This window comes from Sapajus apella, unplaced genomic scaffold (assembly GCF_009761245.1).
Source record: "Sapajus apella isolate SASKATOON/1434 unplaced genomic scaffold, GSC_monkey_1.0 scaffold38, whole genome shotgun sequence".
Lineage (NCBI taxonomy): Eukaryota > Metazoa > Chordata > Mammalia > Primates > Cebidae > Sapajus > Sapajus apella.
The window spans coordinates 9,277,155-9,296,376 of NW_022436978.1; the positions used below are offsets into that span (position 1 = coordinate 9,277,155).

At 39.5% G+C, this 19,222-nt stretch overlaps 1 protein-coding gene across 2 annotated transcripts in view; it reads left to right on the top strand.

Moving 5' to 3' along the window:
• Positions 1-19,222, top strand: part of FGF12 (fibroblast growth factor 12) — a 581,066-nt gene that overhangs the window by 197,003 nt on the left and 364,841 nt on the right. Inside the window, exon 1 of one of the 2 annotated variants that reach the window (XM_032298540.1) lies at positions 12,162-12,393. The exons of the other annotated variant lie outside the window; for it this stretch is intronic. Coding sequence (XP_032154431.1) covers positions 12,303-12,393 — 91 coding nt within the window. The 5' untranslated portion in view covers positions 12,162-12,302. Of the gene's footprint in view, positions 1-12,161; positions 12,394-19,222 lie in introns of those variants that run through there. 2 annotated transcript variants of the gene reach the window in all.

Genomic DNA, 19,222 nt, shown 5'->3' on the forward strand with positions numbered 1-19,222 from the left:
TGTTGGAGGTCTTCATGGCAGCCCTTCCCATTACAGGCCTAGAGGACTAGGAGGAAAATGTGGTTTTGTAGGTGGGGCTCAGGGTCCCCATGCTATGTGCAGCTAGAAACTTGGTGCCCTGTGTCCTAGCCACTTCAGCTGTGTCTGAAAGGGGCCAATGTAGAGCTCAGGCCATGGCTTCAGAGGGTGCAACCTCAAGCCTTCACAGCTTCAATGTGGGGTTGAGCCTGCCAGTACATGGAAGTCGAGAATTGGGGTTTGGGAACCTCCATCTAAATTTCAGAGATTGTATGGAAACTCCTGGATGTCCAGGCAGATGTTTGCAGCAGGGGTGAGCAGAGAACCTCTGCTAGGGCAGTGTGGAAGGGAAATGTGGGGTTGGAATCCCCACACAGAGTCCCTACTGGGGCACGACCTATTGGAGCTGTGAGAAGAGAGCCACTATCCTCCAGACCTTGGCATGGTAGGTCCACTGACAGCTTGTACTGTGCAGCTGGAAAAGCCACAGATACTCAACACCAGTCCATGAAAGCAACTGGGAGAGAGGCTGTACCCTGCAAAGCCACAGGTGCCAAGCTGCCCAAGACCATGAGAACTCACCTCCTGCATTAGCATGACCTGGATGTGAGACACGGAGTCAAAGGAGATCATTCTGGAGCTTTAAGATTTGACCGCCCCACTGGATTTTGGACTTGCATGGGGCCTGCAGCCCTTTTGTTTTGGCCAATTTCTTCCAATGCCTGTACCCCATTGTATCTCAGAAGTAACTACCTTGGTTTATTTTGTAGGCTCATAGGTGGAAGGGACTTGTCTCAGATGAGATTTTGGACTGTGGACTTTTGAGTTAATGCTGAAATGACTTACGACTTTGGGGAACTATTGGGAAGGCATGATTGGCTTTGAAAGGTGAGGACATGAGATTTGGGAGGGCCAAGGAGTGAGATGATATAATTTGCTGTGTCCTCACCCAAATCTCATCTTGAATTTTCATATGTTGTGGGAGGGATCCAGTAGGAGGTAGTTGGATCATGGAAATGGGTCTTTCCTGTGTTATTCTCATGATAGTGAATAAGTCTCATGAGGTCTGATGATTATACAAGGGGGAGCTTCCCTCCACAGTCTCTCTTCTCTTGTCTGGTGCCATGTGAGACATGCCTTTCACCTTCACTGTGACTGTGAGGCCTCCCCACCCACACGGGAACTATCAGTCCATTAAACCTCTTTCATTTTCAAATTGCTCAGTCTCTGGTATGTCCTTATCAGAAGGATGAAAATGGACTAATACACCCATAAATATGTACAAATAAAAATGAAAACAACAGTTAAGTCCAAATGGATTATTTACATAAGCCCAGGATGCTGAAGATGGTTATCTAGAGCTGGCTCCTGGAAGCATTATCTCAGTGATTTTCATATTTACATACTGAATGCCTACAATGGACACCTGCACAAAAGAACAGAAAACAGATATTTCTGATTCTTCCGTTCTTCATTATTTGTTAGTTAACCTAGAACACTAGAAATGGCAACAATGGTGAAATCTGGAAGTATATGACCTTTCAGAGTAATACTATGCAACTTTCCTCCCGAGTCTTTGTTGGTTTTCCAGGATCATTATCCTAAACTAGTCATCATCTTAGTTTATCTTCTGTTGTTATAACAGAATACCACAGACTGTGTACTTTATAAAGAAAATACTTTTAATTTTCACAGTCCTGGAGGCAGGGAAGGCTGCTAGCATCTGGTGAGGGCCTTTTTGCTGTGTCATATCATAGCAGAAGGCAAGTGTTTGCTAGCTCAGGTCTCTCTTCCTCTTATAAAGCCAGTCCCATCATGGGTGCCCCATTCTGATGACTTTATCTAATCCTATTACCTCCCAAAGGCCTCACCTCCAAATTTTATCAATACATGTTTGGGGACTGAGTTTCTAACGTGAAATTTTTAGGACACATTCAAATCATAGCATCAATTTAAGGGTTCCAAAGGCTCCGTTTCTCCTGGCTTGCATTTCTTTTGAATTTTTTCAAGACCTCCTTTATTTTTATCATACTTGAAACCATGTGGTAGGTGTGCCATTGATTTTCAGGAAAGACAGAAGGCATGACGCATGCTGCTTTTGTTGTAACTGAAATGTAAGGTTATAATAAATTTGATTAAGGCTTTATCTTCATTCTAACCATATGGTTAACTTTAAAGAAACAGAATCATGTAACTATTCTGCAACTCTGGGTAAAGTTTTCAGTTCAATTCAGAAAATATTTATTGACCATTTCCTATGTTTTGAGTAGCATCTGTATATGGGGAAGGGCAGAAATAGTAACAGTTCATGATGAATGACTTTTATGACTTGCCATGAAAGGGGAAAAAGGTGACTCTGTGTGTGTGTGTGTGTGTGTGTGTGTCTGTGTGTGTACGCTTGAGGTGAGGAAATGTATATAAAGCATGTGCCCAACTAATTGTGACACAAGCTATGATGTGATAAGTGCCTCAGGCTTTTCCTGATTCCTCTGGCTAAATCAACACCTCTACCATCTCTTTAGACACTACAAAATAATGTAATGTACTTCTCCTCTTTTGCAGCTGCTACAATTGAAATCATATATTAGTTTGTGTGACTATTTGGCTGAATTTTCAATAAGTACTTTGCTTTTTGGAAATGAGAGATTATTGTGTGAAAGTTCTATGCTAAGAAACATACACAGGTAGGCTCCAAAGAAGGGCACCTAATCCAGTTGAGGAAGGTTTACTGATGGAGGTGATGATGGATCCAATTTTTGAAGGGTGGGTATGAACTCACTGGAAGAAGAAGAAGGAAAGCAGGATATTATAAGCAAGTGGAACAGCATGTGTAAAGACATGTAGATGTGAACATGAAACAGTGCAAATCAAGGACGTGGATGGAGTTAAGTTCAGGTACAGGGATAAAAGAAGACAAGCAAATCATCAGGGGTTTTATGTACCGAACCTAAATTGTTGACTTAATCTTCAATACCGTGAAAAGTTTCTGAAGAGCCAAGTTTTGGGGTGATTATTTTGGCCGTGTGGAGGCTGCAATGAAGGCAGTATGAATATTTTTTGTAGCTATATTGTAGTTAATTAGGCAAGATGTGATCAGGGCCTGAAGGAAGGCAAAAATAAAGTGATGGATATTAGAAATGTTAAACAAATAGTATCTATAATATTCTCCATCTGATTGATGATAAGTTAGCAAGAACAGTCTAGGATGGCTCACAGGGCTTTGGATTTGGAAACTGGTTAGTTAGATGTAGTTATTCATTAAAATATGGAGCTGAAGAAGTTTAGAGGGAAAGATATGTGTCCAGTTGGAGTTATGTTTTGGTTTCTTTTTTGTTTGTTGTTTTTTTAATACTTGTGGATCCTTTAAGTAGAGATTTACAGAAAAACTTGGAAATAGATGATCAAACCTATAGAGGTATCTTGTTAGCAGACACAGATCCAGGAGCTATCAATAGTGTGGGAATTTTAATGTGTAAGATGTCTCATAATAGTAAAAGGGGAGAAGAGATTGACCTTCGGAAATAATAACACTTAGAAGATGGCAGAAAGAAAACTATGATGTTAATAGAAAAGTAGAAGGAAAACCGAGTGAAAAATGGTATCTCTGAAGATAAGGAGAAAGAGTTTCTTGAAATAGAGTGATCGGTAATTTTAACACATATAATTATTGCATCTTTGTATCATTAGGACAAAATGTGTCCATTATAGCTGAAATAGTCTTGATTATGGTGATTTTATAAAAAGAACTTCGGTAAGGTTGTGCGAGCAAGAGGCAGCACTCAACGGGTTTAAGAAAGAAATGTCGAAGTGAAGGTAGTACATACAGCCTCTACTTTAAGATGCTTGTATGTCTGTGGAAGGGAAGAAAGAATAGAAAAATAATGCACAAAGGAGATTTCAAAATTCCATATATGGCTCTTGCCTAATACGTGAGAGTTGCAACTTTGGCCATAGTCTTTTTCAGCACAGGCACAAAGATACATATATCTTGTGAATGTACGTATACTTGTCAATATATTTGTGGAACAATCACCTTCAAGAGGCTAAAATATTCATTCTTGGCCAGGTGCAGTGGCTCTCACTTGTAATCCAAGCACTCTGGGAGGCTGAGGCGGGTGGATCCAGAAGTCAAGAGATCGAGACCATCCTTGCCAATATGGTGAAACTCTGTCTCTACTAAAAATACAAAAATTAGCTAGATGTGGTGGCATGCGCCTATATTCCTAGCTATTTGGGAGGCTGAAGCAGGAGAATCACTTGGACCCGGGAGGCGGAGGTTGCAGTGAGCTGAGATTATCTCACTGCGCTCCCACATGGGACTCCATCTCAAAAAAAAAAAAAAAAATCATTCTCCAAATTACTGCATGTCCAACAAGTCTTCAATATGGATTCTAATGAACATCTCCAGTTAACCCTTTTTCTCCTGCTTTTCCAACTCTGGCCATTGCCCCCTAACCACTTGTATTAGAACAGTTAAAGCTTGCCATGAGGAGAGTTAGCCCAAGTCATAAGTTAAGACTCTTTCCCATGCCCTTTTCTGAAAGTTGACACTAATAGAAACCTCAGAGTTTACTGTAAAGGCAATACTTATTTTTATTGGTCAGATCTTTAAATGAATGGCTGCCTTCTGCGTCTAAAAAACAGATAATTTAAAGAGAAAATTCAATTTCCAGGGAAAGGAAAAATGTCCTGAAATCATTTCTATGCGTATTATCAAGTAAGTTTGATTCTGATGCTATTAAAATCAGGGGCAGCATCATAGGGTCTTTTAAAGAATATTGCACCAGCAAGGGAGCGGAGGTTCTGAGTCACTTGGTTGCAGCCCTGTTGCTGGGAGCCAGGTGATTTTAGAAGTCACCATCCCTTTTTGGTCTTTTGTTGTTGTTGTTGTTGTTCATTTCGCATAGTGTCCCTCTTTTGTGAGTTTTGACTAACGAGTGATTGTTTTTTCCTCGAAATTCATAAGTATTTATTATCTTGAACTAATTAGCCTCATATTTTGCCAAATAAACAGCTCATGTTTTACTATGATGATTTAAAGTCATTTTCCTTCCATTTGAATCATTTAAAGGCATCTTTAAAGTCTTCTTTTAGATAATGAGCTCTGTGTTTATTCAAGACAACTTGTTAGAGTGCTATTAGAAGAGATGGAAAATGTCCAACTGCAGCAGCAAATCCTGGAGGTATCTATTTGAACATGAGAAAAAAGTTCTCAAACAAATGACAAAATGTTCAAACTCAATCATAATTAGTGATATGCAAAGTAAAAATTACAATCAAACTGACATAATTGAAAAAGTAAGACAATACATTATGTTGGTAAGGCACTTATAAATTGCTGGCAGGAATCTAAATTCATACAAGTCTCCTGGAAAGAAATTCAGTAATACTTAACAAAAATATCTACACACATACTTTTTGACCCAGCATTCCCATTTCTTGGAAGATACCCTGGAGGCACATAGAGTGTATTTCTCACAGGAGTATTGGTTAGCAGTGTTTTCTGCATCATGAAAATACTGCACATAAGGTTACTTATTGCAGCAGTTTATAATAGCACAATACCGGAAACAATCTAAAAGCCACTACACAGAAGAATGTGTGTGCATTTGTACAAAAGAAACACAGGCAAGATAAACTAAAGAAATCAGTTACCTATAGGCAGTGCATGGGAAATAAGTAGAAAAAAGAGGGAATAGGAACTGGTGAGAAGGGATGAGGGAATAACACTTATCATGCTATAATTTTTTTGTAAAGCTTTGACTCTTAGTACCATAGCAATATTTCATACACCCAAATAAGAAATATATAATTTAATTACATTGAATTAAATAATTAAAATCAATGTGTGTGGAATATGAGTTTACAAATGCATAAGTAAACCACACTGAAGAGGATGGGCAAGTAAAGAAACAACCTAAGTCACTTTCAAAAGAAAATAATATTTTGATTGGATACTATAAAGTTCAAGAAAAAAATAGGTGTTCATAAATACTGCACTCTTGTAATAAGTGTTTCCAACAGGAGTATCAGTGAGCAATTCTGTAACTACCTTAAGTGTATAGTAGGATTTAATAAGTAAGTGAATATATTGTAAATAATGGAAGTCAGGTTTTTCACTGTCAGATAGAAGTTACAAATAAGGAAAAGGGGAAAAATAAAATGAACCTGGTGGTACTGGATTAGGATCTAAGTATTAACTTCATCTACCTTATCTCTATGTCTACCATGATATATCTGTATCTATCTAAAAAGATATACTGATAGAAATGTAGAAATAAATATGATATAGGTGAATGTGTACATAGATTTCCTAACTCTCTCTGCTGAGAGGGCCTAAAAGCAATAACACCTCAATAAAAATGAGCACACTTAGCACCCAGATCTTGGTTGCTATATATTATTCTCCAAAGAAAGAACCCAGACTCATTTGAAAATCAGTTCATTCCAGGGCTGGGGTAGAAGGGGCAAAAAAAAAACTTGGAACATCATATAAGACTAAAAAGTTAAGGAACTGCTAAAAAACAATTGGGGTATGTCCAAAGGACACAATAACAAATCAGAAGGAACTCTCAATGGCTAAATCCAGAACACTTTTGGCCAAAAATAACTAATGATCATATTGGATTATAATTCTTAGAATAAATATCCATGAGGTCATACTAATATAAATAAATAACTGAATAAGTAAATGCAGGAGAAGGAACAGCTCTTACAAAAGAATTTCTATTACTTTAGACAGAATAAAGGAAATACAAAAGTCACTATTAGGCAAACAGCACAGTAATAACTGTTGCAAGCAAGATCTGCCAATGGATGCTAAAATCAGTGGACAAAAGTTTGAGGAAAAACAGGACATCAGCACAGCATCAAAATTTTTCAACATATTTATCAATTATAAATAAAAAAATGTAACTTTACAGTATGGAAACCTAGTAGATATAACCTTAACCAGGCAATCATGGTTAATATCACTAATTAACATTATGTACCACCCCCCTGCCATAATGATATACTAAGAAGGATACAATATCACTTCTATGGCATTCTTGGCAAATGAATAACCTTAGCCTAATCATTATAAAACACTGGACAAACCCAAACTGAAGGACATTCCACAAAATATTTGACCAATATTTATTAGAAGTGCCAAGGTAATGAAAGACAGGGAGACCAAGGGACCTTCACAGATTGAAGGAGATTCAAGTGACATGACAATCAAATGCAATGTGGGTCCTAGTTGTATCTGGTACAGAAAAAGGAAGTGGGGCTGGGGGAGAACTAGTGAAAGCTGAATAAAGTTTGTAGTTTAGTTAATCACAAGGTACTAGTGTAAATGTTCTGGATTTGATATTTGTACACTGGTTATGAAAGCCACTAACATTAGAGAAATTGGGTAACGGACATGTACGAACTCTTGTCTTATTTTATAACATTTGTATGAGGGGAAACTTATTTAAAAATAAAAAGGTTTGGAAAAGTATAGAAAGAGATGAAGATGAAGAAGAGGAAGAGGAGGAGAAGGAGAAAGAGGAGGAATAGGAGTAGGAGGGGAGAGGAAGGAAAAAAATTAAAAAAAACAAAAGAGAAATTTTAAAATAACATGTTTGAGTTTTAAAAACAGTATTTGACGTATTTAAAAAACAATTCAAGATTGTATTTGAAGGTGTTGGTAAGATGAGAGCTACAGGCATGGTTTTGTGCCCTTTCAGAGTCAATGGGCTATATACATAACATGGAACAAAAATACCATGTTAGATGTCTTACTTTCATCTATTAGTTTATATGTGGGTTTCTTTGTGAAAATAAATTTAATATTAATTCAATAGACATTTGCCATTTATATACTCATTAAAAGTTTTGAGACTTGACCCAATTCTTTATACGTTATTACTGATTCAACATACACTTCGAAACAGATAAATACACTGATTAATTTCACAGTTGATGCCAAGAGTGGACAGATGCCTATGTTTAGTGTTAATAGACAATATCTTAGAGAAGTCACCATTTAAAAATCTCAGAACTCCCTCACACAATTATTAATTTCTACAAACTCTTAGTAATGAATACTTTTTAAAAAGGAAAAAAATTAGGTACTAGGAAATCAAACACGTTCATCCGTCATTATATGCCAGAATTCTCAATCCTTCTCAAAAAGTGCTAACTTATTCTATTTTGAAACCATACTAGTCAGTCGCTTGCTAGAATTTGTCCAACATGCCTAAGTCAATTAGAATACAGAAAGAGTGGCTAACTTTAAAAATCTCAATTAGAAACAGATAGCATAATTTAAAATATCAGTATTAAAACAATAGTATATCTTGAATTTAAAATTAAAATATTATTGCCAGTAAAATTTTGAGTTTGGCTTATGGAATAATATACAAAAAGGAGAAAAGATGAAAGTTTTGGTTCAAACTAAAATACATCACTTTCTTACCCTTCATGTGCCCCTGGCTATTTGTTCTGTTTGGTCTTGTTTTTGGATGTTATGATACATATAAAAACTAATTCTGATATATTGCTCAAGATACCTCAGAAAGATTGCACTCTATATGCCTAATTGTGGAAGTAGATGACAATCACATGAGGAGTTGCTTTAAAAAGCTTGCACACCGAAGTCCTGATAAGTCCAAGATCCTTTTTTTTAAACCAAAATACTAAGTATTAAAATTCCAGTGATCGAATCCCTTTTATACCTACTTACAAAGTTGAAACTTACTATTATCAAATATCTGTACTACATAGTAAGAAAATATATTGCATTAAAATGTTACATGCCCTCTGAAATCATCTGAGAGCTCAGTAACAACAAAAAATCTATAAATATAATACTTCAGTTTGTTTTTACAAGTACTGTGATGATCCATTTCCTCTCTGGTCATAAGAATCATGGTAACAGCCATTTAAACAAGACAGTACACCATGTGAATATTAATTGTACTGAGTTGGCTTTTCTGCTCTGCATCCTAAAAGTTTACAATCCTGTTGTGGAGTCAGAAGATTCGAATGTAAAGCCTTCCTATAATGAAATAATAGAGCCACTGTATTAGACCTTAATAGTCTAACACCTAGAACCCAGGGAAGTTGGTAATAGCACCCTATCTTGCAAAGATAATTAGAATCTTCAAAGCACTTTCATATGCTTTACCTAACTGAACTTTGTCACAACCTTGCCAGGAGGCAGAGAGGGTTATGATAAATATAAAAACTGATGCTCAGGAGGTCATATGTTTTTAAAATCACACATGGACCTGTTCACTCTGCTCAAGTTCCGTTGAGGGAACCATGGCATTGTCCTGTTCATTTGCTGTTTTTCCAGGAACAGCACTTTCCTCAAAGTAAGGAAATAGCTCCAGGCATTGGGTTCCTGAATAGGAGAGCTCTACTGGAAAACTGTTCTGCTGCAGCACAAAGGACTATTTTTAGATGTTTTCCTTTTGCTAATTGTCTCTCCCTCTGTGGGGAATTTCTATGGGTAGAATCCCAGATGAGCCAAGTTTCTCACTAATTCTCAAAGAGGCAGGAAAGATGAAGGCCATGGCTCAGGTTGCCCTGGGGCTGAATAACTTCTTCAGTGATGTCAGTGCAGTGGTTTTAGCAAGATCTTCAAGGACCTTGGAGCTTAAAGAGCTTTAGTGATATCACTGAACAATAGGACTAAGAGGTGACTAGAAAGAAGGCCTGGGTATATCTTCTTGGTCTTGGAACCACTCCAAATGACCTTTCCTGGAGCATGAGCTTTGAAATGAGCTAAGAGGGTGTGAACCCAGTGGTGGGTGTAAGTTCAAGTGGTCCTCCAGATGTTCTGGTTTTTCTTCCACTGCCTCTGAAAGGAAGAAGGTAGACTTCTCCCAAACTTCAAACCACATTTTTTTTTTTATTTTACTGTAAGTTCTGGGGTACATGTGCAGATCTTGCAGGATTGTCACGTAGGTATACACATGCCATGGTGGTTTGCTGCCTCCATCACCCATCACCTACATTAGGTATTTCTCCTAATGTTATACCTCCCCAATCTCCCCACCCCCTGCTATCCCTCCCCTAGCCCCTCACTCCTCAACAGACCCCAGTGTGTGATGTTACCCTCCCTGTGTACATGTGTTCTCATTGTTCAACACCCACTTACGAGTGAAAACATGTGCTGTTTGGTTTTCTGTTTGTCAGTTTGCTGATAATGATGGTTTCCAGATTCGTCCATGTTCCTTTCAAAGGACATGAACTCATCCTTTTTTATGGCTGCATAGTATTCCATGGTGTATATGTTCCACATTTCCTTTTCTTCTTTTTTTTTCTTGAGGTCTTCAGGCTAAAGCTACAGTTTCTTTATCCAGTCTATCATTGATGGGCATTTGGGTTGTTTCCAAGTCTTTGCTATTGTAAACAGTTTCACAATGAACATATGTGTGCATGTGTCTTTGTAATAGAACACTTTATAATCCTTTAGGTACATACCCAGTAATGGGATTGCTGGGGGAAATGGTATTTCTATTTCTAGATCCTTGAGGAATCGCCACACTGTCTTCTACAATGTCATTATACAGGCTAAACATTTGCAGTTCGTCTGCAAATGTTTAGCCTATATAAGAGAAAGAGGAAAGGTGTGATGCAAACCATTTTTACTCCCTTGCAGGGAAGAAAGAGCTAAACAGTTAGTGCTAGGCAGCCTTGAGACAATGGGTGGAACAAAGGTGAAGTCAGTTGTTGGCTCAACCTCAGGGAAAACCTAACAGTTTTTGTGCAATGAATTACCTAAAGAGCTGCTGAGTTCCCTGTCACCAGGACTATTCAAGCAGAAATTTACTGGTATGAACACTGGTTATTCATCGGAAAGTGAAAATGAGTCACAACCCTACAGGTGGGGGCTAAATAATAATTGCAAACACTGTTATAGCACTTACTTTATAACAAGTGTTTCCTTAACTCTCAAGGAGTGAATGAGACAGATGCTATCCTTAACTTTCTTTCAAAGATGAGAAAATTGAGGCAGAGAGAAGTAAAGTAATTTGTTTAAGGTCATACAGCTGGTAGGAATTTGAACTCAGGCTGCTTATCTCTAGTGTCTGTGCTCCTAACCACCTGCTGTATTGCTAAGTGCCCCCCTAAGGTCCGCTTTTGCCCTGAGGTTCCACCTAGGGTGGCGTCCTGTCACTTCGACAGCATTCTTCCCATGCTTACTCATTGCACTTCCAAAAGGGTATTGTTGGAATTATGAAAAGAAAACAGAGAAAATAAGAGTCAGGGGGAAAAATCGAGATCTTTAGACTCATCTGGGCGGGCTGGCAGAGCCAGAGCCTCTAGAATACTGGCGCCAAAGCGAAGCGCTCTTTTGTCCTCAGATTTCCCGCCTGACCTGCCTCCTCTTCCTCTTTGCCTTCTGGCCCCACTTCCCACTGCACCTATGCTACCCTTTTCTAGGGGACTGAAAGGCACGGGGACAAACAAGCGCGCCGCTGTCAATCCTCTATCCCACACCCTCTTCCCCACCCGGATTGACAGGGAGACGCCCAGGGTGGTGAGTGACTTACCCACGGACACAGAGCCCCGACCAGAAAATCCAGGTGTCCAGACTCCCACATCAGCCCTCTGTCCACGCCTACGCATACCTGACTTTTCATAGCCCGCACCCAGGAGCTTTCTTTATTCCACGTCCCCGCCTCCCTACCCCACCCCTAGTTCCCTAGAGTCGCTTCTGACGCTCTGCAGCCTCCGGGGTCCAGCCCTCCCTGCGGGTGCTTCCCTTCCGCCGCATTCCCACGCCGGAGTCGCCCCGGGCCGCGCGCAGCCCGCGGGACGGCTGCCTTCCGGGCCGGAGGCCGAGACGGCGGGGACACCGAGGTAGGCGGGCTCCCAGGGCTCAGGGTCCGGCGCCGAGGGCAGGAGCAGGGGAGGTGCCGCGGCCCCCGGTCCAGAAGGCACCTGCAAGGAAGCACCGACCCACGGTGACGTCCTCCGCGTCTCCCGCCGACCAGCAGCCGCCTCCAAAAGGTCCCAAGGGGCCGCATTGGAGCTCACCGAGGGGTGGCGGCGCCTCTGGCTCTCGGAGGCGCCACTTCCTGGTCCCTACCCTCCCGCCCGCCCCTTCCCGGCGCCCGGGCTCCCTCCCGCATCCCCTCCCGCGCCTTCCCGGCGCCCGGGCTCCCGCCCGCTCCACGTGCAAACTCCCCTCCACCTGTGCGCGCACGATGGACTCGGGACCCGGCTTCCGAAGAGAGGCCGCCTGTTGGTTGGACGACTAGCGGAGGTGGGCGGGGAGTTACCAACCCCACACGCGCCTCTCCATGAAGATTCTTGAGCTTTCTCTGAAGAAAGGAGTGCATATGCTGCAGTGTCTCTGTGGAAGGAGCCTGAGGTCCAGCGACAGCCCAAGTGGTGAGAAAACGTTCTTTCCCCAGCCGTGAAACACGGCAGGATGCCCCCTTTCTTTCTCCCGGGGCCCTCTCCGCCGCCCTTCTCTGCTGAATTCAGCGCAGTCTGTGGTGGAGGGAAGCCGTTTCCCGACTGGGGAGAGGTCAGGGCCCCTCCGCTGGTTCTGTCTGTGGGTCTTTTTTTCTTTTAAATCCCTGAAGTCACCCATGCTTGTAGAGCGAGCGCGTTAGCTTTGGCCGAGCGCGCCTGGGCTGAAACCTGCGGGTCCCTCTCCAAGCGGCTCTGGCTGGGACCCGCGTTCGCACCTTCTCGCGGCTCTCTCGTTGCGATTTGCGGGGCGGCGCGCGACTTGGAGTTGTTCGCTGTCTCCGAGAAGTTGCTCGTGCGTTCCACAGGAGAGGGGACTCTTAAACAGATGGCTGGCAAGGCAGGTATCTTTCCTTTTTCTTGCTTTGTCTGAAAAGTAGACACCTGGCGGTGGTTAGGGGTAAGTTTCCCCTGGAGATTTAGCGATTTGTGTCCTCGGTGCTGAGGCAGGAGGGTCCCAATCAGCCTTGGGCTTCAGCCGGGTCCTCTGGGAGGAAAAGAAGGAAAATCAGACCCTTTGAATGAACTGAGATATTGAGAAAGGCCATTAAAATTTTAATTAAAAAAAAAAAACCCGCACCAAACTAATAGCAAATAAGTGTGATTCTTTTCTGCTGAAGTCTTGCAAAATGATGTGCTGTTACATCACGTTTCTTCCATTGTCTAATTATTTAAGGTTCTTTAAAAGGCTTGTATAAGTTATCTTCAAAGTGTTGTGTCTATTAATCTTGCAAGTGCTGATTCAATTTCTGTGTCTTGATTTTCCTCTTACAAACTGGGAGTGGGGTGTGGGGTGAGAACAACGATACCCTATTACATCTAAGCAAGTGTCTTCTGCAAAGAACTATATACGTTTTTGATCCATAAATTCCAAATAACTTTACTTTTCAAAAATTTAACAACATTATACAAGATTTCGTGTTTAAAACTCCATATGTTATTTTGGAGAGTCTGATTCATTTGGTTATGGCACCGATTTTCACTCTGTTCTCGAGCTATGAAAATTATATTTGGAAAGATTAGAATATATGTAGGTTTCATTCATTCTTTTGGATCTTTGACTTTGTGGTTACTCATCAGTCTAAATGATATATAAAACTGCTTAAAAAGAACTAATTAGAATTAAATAGAAAACTACTTAAAAAGAACTATTTTATGAAGTTGCAGAACACACTTTCAAAATGAAATCAGCAACGAGATCTCATTTTGTACTTCCGTGTATTTCGGAAGATTATTTATACATTCTTTTTGCCATTATATTTATAAGTACTAAAAGACATCATACCACTATATTCTAAACCAAGTGGCTTTATGTTAAAGTTTCGTGTTTTGATATACATATTTCAAGAAGCTGGTAGAGATATGTGTTATAGTTTCATTTTTTCCTGGTCTACAGTAAATATAATGTGAATAGATTGTAACTTGGATATATGTCTCTCAGAGGTGAAAATTTTAGCAGTGACTCACACCTGTAATCACAGCACTTTGGGAGGCCAAGGTGGGGGGGGGTGTGGATCATGAGGTCAGGAGTTCGAGACCAGCCTGGCCAACATGGTGAAACTCAGTCTTTACTAAAAATACAAAAATTAGCTGGGCGTGGTGGGGGGCACCTGTAATCCCAGTGTAATCCCAGCTGCTTGGGAGGCTGAGGCAGGAGAATCGTTTGAACCCTGGAGGTAGAGGTTACAGTGAGCCTAGATTGCACCATTGCACTCCAGCCTGGGTGACTGGGAAAGACTGACTCAAAAGAAAAACATTAAAACTGTGTAGGATATGTAATGACGACAGGGCAGTTTCTCAGTCAAATTAGGAAAGATATCCAATTTACCTCCAGAGTCAGTTTCCCAAATAGCAATAGATCCAAATAGAAGGGTTAACTTACGTGATTGGACAGCATGCGTTATTGCAAGTAGGAGGCTGTTTTAGTTGTAACACAGTCTCAATAAGTCACTACCCATCCTTGAAACTCATTTTTATCTGAAAACAGTGGAAATGATAGATATAGCCTGTATTTTTTTTTATATTTGACTATGCTCTAGGTTTAACAGTGATTCTATGAAAACTTGTGTTTTATTTATATGTTCAGTTTTATTTGGCAGGGTTAATATTTTGTTTATTTGGGGGAACTGTCACTCTAGAGGAATTCTTGTAAAATGGTATTGAATTCCAAGTAATGAAGTTCCCTTCCCACCCTTTCCACAGACAGAGGTAATATATATGGTTATGTACCAGGAGACTGTTTCTGGGAACTAAATTACCTTTTAGAAAATTGTGAGTCTTTCAAACTTACTATCTTGTGTAATTAACATGACCTGTTTCCTAATTAATGCATAAATGTAAATTACTATAATAATGGTGGCTGGGTGCCGTGGCTTACGACTGTAATCCCAGCGCTTTGTGAGGCTGAGGCAGGTGGATTGCCTGAGGTTGGGAGTTCGAGACCACCCTGACCAACATGAAGAAACCCCTTCTCTACAAAAAATACAAAATTAGCCAGGGCTGGTGGCACATGCCTGTAATCCCAGCTACTTGGGAAGTTGAGGCAGGAGAATTGCTTGAACCCAGGAAGCAGAGGTTGCTGTGAGCTGAGGTGGTGCCATTGCACTCCAGCCTAGGTCACAAGAGTGAATCTCTGTTTCAAAATAATAATAATAGTACCTACCTAATAGATTATTTTAAACATCAAATAAATTAATAACAGCTGAAGATTTAGTTGAGCTATCATGTTATGCCAGGCACTGTTCTAAGAATTTTACCATGTACCATGTACTTAGTATATTTTAGGTATTTTTATTATTGTGTCCTATTTTAAAGCGACGTTTTTTCCATGTGGCTTGTGCCATTAGAATGACATCACAGTAGTTCTTCATATAATATTGTCATGCCGAATGTGTACATGCAAATTGAGGTAATGATATCAAAGATTTTTTTTCACAGAGCAAATTTTGTAAAAAATAAAGCTCGAATGAACCACTCTAATTTTTAAAACTTACTGAAGGAAAACTAAGTAATATTTTAAACAATGTCAGCATGGATAACAAAATTTTATGCCAGCTGCTTCTTCTCCATTAGTTTACAGGTGAGAGAGGTAAGGTCGACAGAAGGGAAGTGACATAATTTGTTATAGTAGGTTAAGAGAATCTCCCAGCAGATTGCTGAATAGTTGGAATTATAAGCATTTTGATATTTTATTTAAGTTTGATTAAACAAATGGTACTAAGAAAATACAAATTAATCATTTATTTTGAGCTTTTTAGCATCATTAAAATATGTTATTGATCCTGTCTTTTCTCTACATTATCAGATATGAATGTCTTGTCTAGTTTATCCATCATTCATATTTGTTTCTAAGTCATTTGCAATGCTGTAGGATGGGCAGAAGCTATCAAATGGAAGAAAGTCTTAGACAAGGTTGAGTGGATTGTTTAAGGCTAAATTCTGGGTCTCTTATGATCCTTTTTTTTTTTTTCATTTCTCAAAATGAAATGTTTTTTAAGTATGTAGAGCCGATCCATTATATGAAAGATTCAGGGTTTAAGATGCTAGACAGTCTTGCTTAGTTTAAATAGCACTTGTATTAATCTGTTAAAATATTAAGTTTTAAATTCAAAGGGAAATTAAAGCGAGTTCATCTTTCTCTAGAGATAGAACCTTTAAAAAGAAGTAGTCTCACAGAAGAGCAGTGATTAAAACAATAGCTAATGCCTGTTCCCATTCCTCTCAAAACATAGCTGGGGGGAAAAGTGAAAGCAATCCATCAGAGAGTGGCGTTAAGATTGCAGGTTTCTCATCACATCAGGAGGAAAGACCATTATACTGTTGCAGAAGAGGAGGGCTCCTGAGAAAGCTGGCTTGGGTCTCAACCCGAAAGAGAAGGACATCATTTTTTACAGTAGCAGTAGCAGTAATAGTAATCGTAGTAGTAGTAGTGTGTCTGTGTACACAGTTGCTTCCTTGCTTGACTCTGTTATCACTTGGGCTATCCCAGGAAATCAGCTTCCTTCTATGTATAGTCATGACTCTTCTGTGTTATTCACTCAGGGGCTTCTCAGCCTGGTAGCCTGAAGGATTTACAGATGCCTAGAGACTGAGCTAAACAATCACATCAGGTAGTCTTGATGTGGAATTGAAATACTCTAAGCAAAAATAGCTCAACAATCCTATGAAAAACACATACCCCAAACTCTGTCTTTCCTAATCCCTGAAAACCTATGATTTTTTTTTACTACCTCTATAGTTTAGCATTTTCTAGAATGCCCGTATAGTTTGAAAAGTATATTGGTGTGTAGCCTTTTTATATTGACTTCTTTCACTCAGTAATATGAATTTAAGTTTCCTCCAGGTCTTTCATGGTGTAATAGCTCATTTCTCTTTAGCACTGAATAATATTCTATTTCCTGGATCTACCACAATTTATTTATCCATTCACCTACTAAAGAACATCTTGGCTGCTTCAAAACTTGGAAATTATGAAGACTCATGTTGCTATAAACATCCATGTGCATGCTTTTTAGAGACCATAATTTTCAGCCTGTTTGGGTAAATATCATGAAACACAGTTATTGGATTGTATAGTAACAGTGTTCGGTTTTGTAAGACAGTGTCAAACTGTCTTTAAAAGTTACTGTACCATTTTGGTCTCCCACTAGCAATGAATGCAAGTTACTGGTGCTCCACATCCTTGTCAGAGCTGCCAATGTTTTGGATTTTGGATATTCTAATAGGTGTGGAGTGATTTCTCGTTATTGACTCAATTTGCAATTCCTTGATGGCATATGATACTGAATATCTTTTCATATCTTTGCTTGCCATCTGTGTATTTTCTTTGGTGACGTGTCTGCTAATGTCTTTTGACCAGTTTTTAATCAGGTTGTTCATTTCTCATTGTTGAGTTGTCATTAGCACTTTTCACCCAATATTTTGGATCCTCCTCCTGGGCACATTGTTAGATGGTGTAATCCCATTCACTTGAAGATGGCTATGGCCACATGACTTGCTCAGGCAAATGAAATGTGAGCAGAAGTGACACCTGGGAAGCTTTCATAGCCAGAGCACAATTTACCTCAGGTTCTTTGCTGCTGATGATGTTCAAGGCAGTGGTTACTCCCTTAGCCTGTGTACCTGAATATCTGTGATGAACAGAGCCCCACCATGTGACCCAGAATGGACATTTAATGCAAATAAAATAGTTAAAATCTCTTTTTGTGCCTACCTTCAATTTTCTAACTTGTCTTGATTGCTGTAATAAGACATTGCAGCTTAGTAAGATTTAATGGAAAGTTATTGAGCTATGTGGAAGGTTCTTTTCAGTTAAAATGCTCTAATTTCTCTATGATATCATGTCTAGTATATAACAAATAGATGTATTGATTTATGTTTGTAGTCTTTTCATAATTAGCTTAGCATACTAAATTATGAGGTTTCATTATTACCCTTCTAGTTAGTGTGTGTCCTGAGGCTGATTGGTGCATTGCTCCTTAAGTGATATCTATCCCTTTTCCAAAGATGTAATTAATGCCTACTGATATTTCTCAAGAACTTTGAAATTATTCTTTTAGAGTTGTAATTTCAAGACCCTGAAAAAATTAGTTGTTCCTTTCTACTTATTGTAAAATGTGGAAATTACCCCTTTTGATGCTTCCAATCACATCTAGGAGAGGAAGAGTTATCTCCATTGCCTGAAAAGCAGTGACTATGTAGTAGCTTTCATCACTGCTGCAGTCTTGCCAGGCAATGAAAACTGCAAATAAATGCCCCTTTTCTTCTCCCAACTTATAAACTCCGAGTTGTGTGCATTGGGAAGAATGTCAGGGAGATACTTTATGGTGAAAGGAGAGGCTCAGTTTTCCCTTCTGGGTCATGGGCCAGCAATTCATTTGCTTGGCCATGTGGTAAGCACAGCAGAAGAAAGAAGGGAAACCAGACTTTTTCCCAAGCCTGGGTAGGATACTTGCACCATGCCAATTAACCCTTCCAAATTGCCAGCCCTTTCTTCTTTCTTTCCCTCTTCATATGAGAGTAGAAAGTTAGAACATGTCTCTTACTTCAGAGATTGCCATTTTCCAATTTAGCAAAAAAAAATCTTCAGGATTGATTGTATGCTAGCTTCTGTTTTAGGCAAGAGAGATACAGCAGGGAGATCCGTACCTACAAGCAAAAGGTGTGTAATGCAAGACAGAACATTATAGATGTCAAAGTGAAGAAGTAATTGGGACTCTCAGTTTGTTTCAGTTCAACAACCCTTATTGATTTAATGTTTAATGGTAAGTATCATCTCAAGGAAGGAATAATTGATTCAGTCTAAGATTCATGATAATCTCCCTGAGCTTGAAAAGCATTTAGGAGTTCACAAAGAAGTGCTGGGGTATGGCAGATGAGAACTTTAATGGAAATGAGTAGTATCTCTGTATATTTTACTGGAAAAATGTGTTTGAATAAAAACAAGTTAAAGATATAAAAAGCAATTTTTTACAAAAGGCAATTATCCTACAACTCAATTCAAGTCTACCTAGCTTTGCCCATATTCAGATATCCTGCAAAGTTATCTATGTGACATCTCTTCTCTGCTCTTGCTTCAACGTAAGTTCATTTATTCACAGCCATATATATTAAATACACCAGCTTCTTAGAAAGGTGCAAGTTCTATTCTGTAGTACCAGAGTTGTAAAGGGACATCCATGGAATACTTATAGATCTATTCTATAAATTCCTATGGAGTATCTTAAAAAAGTAAAATTATTTTTTG